The 8,222-nt window shown below is 36.8% G+C and overlaps 2 protein-coding genes across 6 annotated transcripts; one reads left to right on the forward strand and one right to left on the reverse strand.

Moving 5' to 3' along the window:
* The first annotated feature begins 142 nt into the window (after positions 1 to 142).
* On the forward strand, positions 143 to 3,257 carry LOC125205487 (rhamnogalacturonan I rhamnosyltransferase 1). Of its 3 annotated transcripts, none has more exons than XM_048104458.1 (8): positions 144 to 902; positions 1,131 to 1,198; positions 1,287 to 1,375; positions 1,457 to 1,622; positions 1,754 to 2,043; positions 2,125 to 2,329; positions 2,418 to 2,575; positions 2,728 to 3,257. In XM_048104458.1, exons 1-8 carry the CDS (start codon positions 587 to 589, stop codon positions 2,954 to 2,956), a joined length of 1,521 nt encoding a protein of 506 aa, XP_047960415.1. In that variant the 5' UTR covers positions 144 to 586; the 3' UTR covers positions 2,957 to 3,257. The 3 variants fall into 3 exon arrangements, with proteins under 3 accessions (XP_047960414.1, XP_047960415.1, XP_047960416.1); XM_048104459.1 differs by having other exon boundaries at positions 594 to 684; positions 780 to 902; positions 1,287 to 1,622; XM_048104457.1 differs by having other exon boundaries at positions 143 to 902; positions 1,287 to 1,622.
* Positions 3,258 to 3,367: 110 nt separating this feature from the next.
* Positions 3,368 to 7,810, reverse strand: LOC125205489 (calcium/calmodulin-regulated receptor-like kinase 2). Of its 3 annotated transcripts, XM_048104461.1 has the most exons (9): positions 7,614 to 7,810; positions 7,459 to 7,513; positions 6,428 to 6,817; positions 6,106 to 6,259; positions 5,174 to 5,300; positions 4,837 to 4,922; positions 4,682 to 4,753; positions 3,900 to 4,103; positions 3,368 to 3,806 (listed from the first exon to the last, which is right to left on the reverse strand). In XM_048104461.1, the coding sequence occupies exons 3-9, from the start codon at positions 6,748 to 6,750 to the stop codon at positions 3,498 to 3,500; spliced, it is 1,275 nt and encodes a 424-aa protein (XP_047960418.1). In that variant the 5' UTR covers positions 6,751 to 6,817; positions 7,459 to 7,513; positions 7,614 to 7,810; the 3' UTR covers positions 3,368 to 3,497. The 3 variants fall into 3 exon arrangements, with proteins under 3 accessions (XP_047960418.1, XP_047960417.1, XP_047960419.1); XM_048104460.1 differs by lacking the exon at positions 7,459 to 7,513 and having other exon boundaries at positions 7,614 to 7,809; XM_048104462.1 differs by lacking the exons at positions 7,459 to 7,513; positions 7,614 to 7,810 and adding an exon at positions 7,033 to 7,420.
* Between the last annotated feature and the right edge of the window lie 412 nt (positions 7,811 to 8,222).

An 8,222-nucleotide genomic window follows, 5' to 3' on the forward strand; every position in this document is an offset into this window, starting at 1 on the left:
ATTTCCAAAATACACGCCTCATTCTCATCAAAAATTAATTAACAAATTAAACAAAGAAGAAAAAAAATTGGCTTGCACCGACCGTAACTACTGCCACTTTCAGTTTTTTTTAGCATCTTTAAAACCCCAACACTTTTTCCATCAACTGCTCTTCATCACTCAGCAATTCCTAATTCTTGAATAGGGTCTCTCGATTTCTCATATTTCATCCGTTTCGTTTTCAAGATTCATGTGGAAGTCTCGCATTGTGGCTGGATTTTAATTAGATGAAACAATTGCGTGTGTTTGAATTGGATTAACAAAATTGTGAATTTCCAATTAGAAAATCTTGATTTCTCGAGGCGATTGCATTTAATACCAGTTTTCCACAATTTAGATTCGCCTTGTTTTGCGTAAAGACAGCTTCAAATTATTGAAAAATCATATCTTTATTGTGTTTCTTCTGAAGTATATATATATATTCATTCTGCTGCCGGTTGAAACGACTTTTTAGCATCAATCTCTCACTGTCACACACCAGTTTCTTTTCACTATCTCTGGTTCTTGAAAATCCATTGCTTGATTATGAAGTTTTGAGGGCGTGAAAATGTGTAAATTGGAGGATGGGGTTGAGGCAGAGGAGAGCCATCCGCAATGGAATGTGGGGATGAATATCTTGGGTGGAAAGGAAGTTGCGGAGACCATGTATTTGAGGCTCTCTCATGCTAGAATGAAGCTATGGATTCTGAGATTAATCACCACATTATTGATATGGATATGCATTATGCAATTTGTGGCAGTTGGAGAAGATTGGGGGCCAAAGTTGTTGAAGAGCTGGCCTTCTTGTTCCATCCCTCCCATTATGCATGATGCAACTAATGTGTCTTCTTTTCTGCCCAAACGGCCTCATCTTCCACCTAAGAGTTAGTTTTCATTTTTCATGATTTTTTCTTGTTTTGGTTTTGGTGTCTAGTGTTTGATTCTGGGATAGTGTGCTTTTTTAGTTTATCTCTAGCTGTTTAATTGTTTTGGGAGATGTGTTGGTTTTCCTAAATTGTTGAAGATACTTGTTATATGCTTGTTTCCATTTTTGGATGATTATGGTTTCTGTTTTGCTCAAATCAGCTTGATCTGATTCTGGTCTCTTTTAGGAGTATACAACAATAATGGTTACCTTGTTGTTTCTTGCAATGGAGGGCTCAACCAAATGCGAGCAGCTGTGAGTTTTTCGTAGTTTTTAGTTTGTTCTTACAAACTACTTTTTGGTTTTTCCCTAACCAGAGTTGCTGTTATCTTCTGCTTTGCAGATTTGTGATATGGTTTCCATAGCCAGACACCTTAACATTACTCTAATTGTCCCTGAATTGGATAAAACATCGTTTTGGGCGGATCCGAGGTCAATAGAAATTACTCCATGTACTCACATCCTATATCACCAGTGTCTTTTGCTTATTAGATTTTGTTATCTCTGCTGCAGTGATTTTCAGGATATATTCGATGTTGATCACTTCATTCTTTCATTGAGGGATGAGGTTAGGATACTGAAAGAACTTCCACCACGGCTTAAAAGGAGAGTAGAACGTGGAATGTCCCATGAGTTGCCTCCTGTTAGTTGGTCGAATCTTTCTTACTACCATCAGCAGGTTGGTCTTTCGGATGGAAGAATAACAGTTTGTTGCTTATATGATTAAATGTTACCTTTTTTGACATTTGTGGGCCCAATGGCATGTATGAGTTCTTAGCAATGATGATGATGATCTTCTGATATTTGCAGATTCTTCCACTTCTTAAAAGGCATAAAGTTGTACGCTTAAATAAAACTGATGCTCGCCTTGCCAACAACGGATTGCCACTCGAAGTTCAGAAGCTACGTTGCAAAGTGAATTTCAATGCACTGAGATTTACTACCCCAATCCAGGAGTTGGGCAGAAAAGTGGTCAGGATGCTGAGACGAAAAGGTTCTTTCCTTGTGCTCCACCTTAGATACGAAATGGACATGCTGTCCTTTTCTGGCTGCACTCGAGGCTGCAACACCAATGAGATAAATGAACTGACTGCAATGAGGTAAATTTATTTTACTTCTTGTAAACATAGAGGACAACGTATGACATTCTTTTACTGATTGTGAATACCTGATGTAACTAGATATTCTAACCCTGGGTGGAAGGAGAAAGTCATAGATCCCGACCTTAAAAGGAAAGACGGTCTATGCCCTTTGACGCCTGAAGAAACTGCTTTAGTGCTGAGGGCTCTTGGTATCGATCCTAATGTTCAAATATACATAGCAGCTGGAGAGATTTATGGTGGCAAAAGGCGACTGAAAAGTTTAACTAACGCGTTCCCCAATCTGGTCAGCAAATGATCGTGCTAAGACCTAAATATGTAGCTTGTTAAAAAAGTATACTTTCTTCTGATCACGGTGCTGAATCTGCAAACAGGTTACAAAGGAAATGTTGCTGGAGCCCTCTGATTTGTCGTTTTTCAAGAATCACTCGTCACAGATGGCTGCTCTGGACTATCTTGTTTCATTGGAGAGTGATGTTTTTGTTCCCACGTACGATGGAAATATGGCTAGAGTTGTAGAAGGACATCGCAGGTGTGTATTTAGCCATCTTTTCATAGTTGTAACATATGTACTGGTTTGCTGTGCATTCTGATCTTGGTCGAGGAAAAATACACAGCATTTTGCATTGTGATTTCCCACTCAACTATTTAGGTGGATTAAAAAAGCTTTGTAATTTTTCCCAGGTATTTAGGTTTCAAGAAGACTATTCTACTTAACAGGAGAATTTTGGTTGGTTTGATCGATCAATACAACGAAGGAACGTTGAGCTGGGACGAGTTCTCATTCCACGTGAAGGAGGCTCATGAAAACCGAGTGGGGAGCCCCAAGAAGCGCGCTATAATCCCAGACAGACCGAAGGAGGAAGATTACTTTTATAGCAACCCACAGGAATGCCTTGCTGCAGATACTTGACATTTTTGGCACGTATATTATGCTCGTGTAGATTACATTGACAGCACACAGCTCGTGTGTAGACTATGAGAACAGATGCTTGCAGGAGGATGAGGATGAGGCCGGCCTTTACACGATTCTTTTATTTAAGAATCTGTACAGATTCAAATCACCCTTTGAGTTGCAGGATTGTAGAAAACTCTGTTAGGAAAATGAATAGGTCTGCTGCTGATTGTTGGATAACATTTGAGAAACATGTTTTGCCTTTCTTACCATCTTTTTTGGTATTTCAATTTCTTAGGAAATGATTCCACACTTTCAAGATTTTTATTGCAATATCAAGTGATAAATATCATTTATAGAGAAATGTTATGCTACACGCCTTTTCAACGTCTAAATAAATTTTTGCCTTCTATATTTGTGGTGACTCCATTTAGAGAAAAAAGAGAGGTATTTATAATTGAAAAACTCAAGTAATGAGTCCTGACTCACATTACAGTTAACAGCCCTAAATCTATATAGACACTACAGACTGTAACTCTTTCTCCAAAAAGAATCAAAATCATTCATTGGGCCTCTCCTCAATGCTGGCCATTCGTCTCAGCTCCAGCTGTTGGCATTCGATTCGACTCACAGCCCTCGATAAATCCTCTCCTGCAAAAGACATGGTGTCCTCTTTAACAAGGCGCCTCCTCTGCTGCTTTATCTTCACAATGGCCTGGGAAACCTCCCCCATCGAAGGCCGCTTTCTGGGTGTTTTGTGCAAGCACCTGTGAGCAATTTTGGCTAAACTCCTCACTTCTTCGATGTTGCATGTCTCTGCCATCTTTGCATCAATTATATCGTCCACACCATCCAGGCTCATGGAGGCCTTAGAGGAGATCGAGAAAATTATGTCAGGAAATCGACAAAAGTGCAAGCTCTTGTTAGCAAAATTCAGGAGAGGGAGAATCATAGGTCTTACAAGGTTGACATACTCCATTAAGTTCTTGTGGGGGTGGATGGCTGTGATGAGCTCAAAGAGTATAATACCAAAGCTGTACACGTCGCTTTTTGTTGTGAAGTTGTTTGTGGATATATACATGGGATCTATGTATCCGTATGTACCTTTAAGGCCCGAGTTGCGGCCATCAAAATGCTCTTCCTTCGACAGCCCAAAATCAGCAACCTGTTAAACGAATTTTGCATGAATACACAATTCCTGGAATATATCACTCATACCTACGTATGGTACGAAAGGTGTTTGTCCTATATTTTAGTGATGTCAGCAATTGATTACCTATAAAAAAAACTTCAAGGGAAAAATGACATTTAACTGATGCAGTTTAATAATAGACTCAATTGTAAGCTCAAATCTACATATTTGTGTATCCCAGAATTTTATTTTTCTCTATTGTTTTGTTATATGATCTGTCCATGAACAAAATAATTAGGCTCAAAGTGTTGTCCTTGCTCTTTTATACGGTTTAGCTCACATCCAGATACAGAACCTACTACTAGAGATTGTGATTTATTGAAAATTACAATCAAAGTTATTGTTATTATTTTTTATTTGATGTATATTAGTTCATTGATAAAATTACACAAATAAATCCCCAGGCCATGCCGTTGTTCAAGAATCTAGTTCTAGGAAAACCTATTCTCTAAGTCATAGCAACTTTCTTTTGTTGCATTCATGACAGTAAAAATTGCATCAAACACAAAGAAGAGAAAAAGGTGTGTGCGGTTGTATTCATACATGTTTACCTTTGCTCTCATGTTACGATCCAACAATATGTTAGCTGACTTAAGATCTCGATGTATGACAGGAGGCACTGCCTATTTCAAAAAATCCAACAAATTTGTGATCAAAACCCCAAAATAGCAAAATAATTAAATTATCATCACACCATTCAGCCTACCCCATCATGAAGATAGTCAATGCCATGTGAAATGTCTAGTGCTATTTGAATCCGATCTTCCCAACTCAATGCTTGTTCCACATCATCTGAGCATACACGAGCACGTCTTATTAAACCCAAAACAATATGAGAGAGAGTGATAGAGAGAGAGCAGTTCATAAGAAATAAAAAAGGTTTCATGGTAAGCTAGAGTTGAACACAAAATGTTTGAACAGTTTTAATACCCTACAAAGAAGTCTAGCAATAATTGAAATGTAAGAAACCAAGATAAAGAAGCAAGAATTAATCATTTAAAACATGCAGTAGCTCTTCAAGAACTCTCAACTTATTAACTTACTATATATAAGGTTCTCCAAGCTTCCATTGCTCATGAACTCGTATACTAACATGTGTTGCCCTTTATCAACACAATATCCGACTAAATTCACTAAATTTTTATGATGCAACCTAGCCAGCAAAGAAACCTGAAAAGAAGAATAGCAAATTATAATAAGACAAGAAGCTGACTTGATCCGCATGAGCATGCACACAAATATATACTCCCTCCATTCCACAGTAATAGAGGCATTTCATTTTCTGCACTCGTTTTGAAAAAATGATATTAAATAGTTAAAGTGGAGAGAGAGTAAAGTAAGAGAGAGAATAATGTCGAGAAGAGTCTTATCTACAATATTCTCTCTCTTACTTTACTTTTTGTCTACTTTAACTATTTACAATTATTTTGTCAAAATGAGTACGCAAAATGAAATGCCCCTATTACTATGGAGACCAGAGGGAGTATGAGATTACACCAATAAAATAAACACAAAAGCTCTTAAGAATATTCAGTCAAAACTCTGAACTCGAAAAAGATTCACTTAGAAAATCTTGAACTCAACTGCTCCACCGTTTCTGTTACTTTTTCAAAGTAATACTTTAGTATAGGCTAATCCATTGTTAACTTAGATGGGTTATAACTTTAGAATATCACAAGGCTCTTGCTAAATTCTATCATTGAGCCAATTTTGCTTCATTCATATCCCATTGAAAGGGTAGGATTGGAGAAATCCGGATAATAAGGATAAAAATACTCAAGAATACATCTGTTATCAATCATGAAAAGTAAACTTCCCCCCCAAAGGGGTTAATAATTCATAAGTTATGTGACAGCTGATGCATATGATATCATGACAGCTCACACTAATGCCTAGCTGGGACATGGAGTGTGTAAAAATATAGTATTTATTCAAGGATCAATCAAAGCAAACTGTCAAGGACATTGCCATTTACCTCAGTTTGAAACTCTTTTTCCCCTTGTTTTGAATCTGACGCAAGAACCTTCACAGCAACCACTTCACCAGCAGGCATTGTAGCTTTATACACAGGGCCAAAAGAACCCTGTCCCAGAATAGTAGTGAAGTTCTGTGTCCCCTTCTGAATGTCTCTGAATATGCACAAGAAAGTATATCGAGTTACATATAATTCTTCAATATCACAATTTACTAATGACTACCATTTATAAGTTGTTGATATACTTTATTCAAGAAGGCGACGAGAGTAACACTTGAGGAAAATGTAATATGAGGAGAATTGAACCATTCAGGTTACATACTTGTACGAGTATCTTAGAATGCCAGATACAGAAGCAAATCGGTCTTTGGTATGATTATTCCACCAAGAATGTTGGGGTTTCTGGATGGGCTCGATAGGTCCGTTAGTCACAGAACTTGAAAGAGATGCACTAAAATCAACGCTCGTATTTAAGCCATGTCTACGTATTGGAAGAGTAGAAGGAGAACGTTCATTTTCACGTTGCTGAAGACGAGCACGTTTCTTGTACCAGCGAATGCCAAAAAATGCGAGAGAAGCTATAAGTATGCCTGCTGCCAAGCCAACACAGATTCCAATAATAACCAAATCAGCCTGTTGAACCATCCTTTGGTCTTTTGTTAGGAAAAGAAGACAGGAACATCTTGCAAGAAGCGTACTTCATTCACTGCAACTGTACATGGCAAAGGTGCAAGTTAAATGGCAGAGATAATGAAAGTAAAGAGGAAAACAACAGCAATAGATCGGACTAATACAAGAACATATATTTTAGTTACAACGACATACTAATAGGCCATTTCTGTGTGGGAACAAACTACGTATTTTGCATCAAATTACCAAGAAGTAACAGAAATTCAACACCATCATATGGTTATGCTAGTATGTTACATTTCAAGGCAACGTATATAGTCCTTTGATTGGGAAGAAAAGTTCCAAATCCCCTCCACTTCTTTTCCTTGATAATACTTCACACCTCAGAATAACCGATAATAGAAGAAAATAATGAAACGCCAAGGTTCATAATCAGCTTCTTGATAACAGCCTTATAATCCAGCCAATCACTTACATCCCAACATTTCATAGAGCAAAGATTGCATACAAGAAACCCTCATCTTCATGCTTCTCAATTGCACTTAAATTCATTTTTCAACATAACTGCACCTTTTTCTCCCGGGCCCTTAAATATCATCTCGCATAACTCCAGCTACCCATTCATTTACAAATTATGGAATTTCAGTAACATAAATTCAAATTCTCAAGGGCTTTCCTAAAAGAACAAAATAAGGATTAAAAAGACCAGATTTTTATCACAACCATGGACGTCCTCATCAAAAGGGCATCAAGGATAAACTGCTTGCAAGTTACAAATCTGTTCCAAAAACCAACAGAAACTGACGATGGCAACACAAATAAGAAGAAACTTTAAGTAAATTCTTGGAAAAAAACCGAACTTCAAAGAGAAAACTCACCCATTTCAAACCACAGCAACCGAAGACTCTTGATCAGCTGCGTATGACTTGATCAACTTTAAAAAATCAAATCTGCACATAGTATTGGTGGAGTTGTTCTTGATTTAATGAAACGCCTCTTTATTTAGATGGAAAACAAAATAATTTTTAAACCACATGGGGTTTTGGTGAAAGGAATTATGTAAATTTATTGGTATTCATCATTTAGGCAGACAGCTTTTGATTTTAATAAAACTTTTAAGATCATTGGTTTGGTCCATAAAGAGTATATTGGTCTTGGCCAAGTCCGCCTTTAATTCTTATTTTTATACGAATTTTCATCTTTATTTCTTCCATCTTATTTTATTATTCTTTTTAACAATGAGTATTTTATTAACACACAATAATAAAATATAAAAAAATAGTTCTTAATTAAATTAGCCGCGGTGAATGGATTGTGTTCTAAAAATTTGATCAGAAAACATTAATATAATTAATTTATTATGATCCAGAATGTTACCTAAAAAGGAATTACTATAAATTTTTGCATTTCTTTGTCTCTTTGCTTTTGTTTGAAAAGTATTCTATTATCGGATTATCCCATAAATAATTTTAATACAATTAAAATGG

Source organism: Salvia hispanica, chromosome 2 (assembly GCF_023119035.1).
Source record: "Salvia hispanica cultivar TCC Black 2014 chromosome 2, UniMelb_Shisp_WGS_1.0, whole genome shotgun sequence".
Taxonomy (NCBI): Eukaryota; Viridiplantae; Streptophyta; class Magnoliopsida; order Lamiales; family Lamiaceae; genus Salvia; species Salvia hispanica.

Bases quoted from the DNA above. Each gene is read 5' to 3' on its own strand.
- LOC125205487 (XM_048104457.1), top strand. From the start codon at position 587: ATGTGTAAATTGGAGGATGGGGTTGAGGCAGAGGAGAGCCATCCGCAA. The intron at 1,623-1,753 runs GTTGGTCTTTCG...TGATATTTGCAG, and splicing joins TTTCTTACTACCATCAGCAG to ATTCTTCCACTTCTTAAAAG. The intron at 2,330-2,417 runs GTCAGCAAATGA...ATCTGCAAACAG, and splicing joins CTAACGCGTTCCCCAATCTG to GTTACAAAGGAAATGTTGCT.
- LOC125205489 (XM_048104461.1), bottom strand. From the start codon at position 6,750: ATGGTTCAACAGGCTGATTTGGTTATTATTGGAATCTGTGTTGGCTTG. The intron at 5,301-6,105 runs GTAAATGGCAAT...TCTTCTTTTCAG, and splicing joins AAAAAGAGTTTCAAACTGAG to GTTTCTTTGCTGGCTAGGTT. The intron at 4,104-4,681 runs GTAAACATGTAT...TTCGTTTAACAG, and splicing joins ATCGTAACATGAGAGCAAAG to GTTGCTGATTTTGGGCTGTC.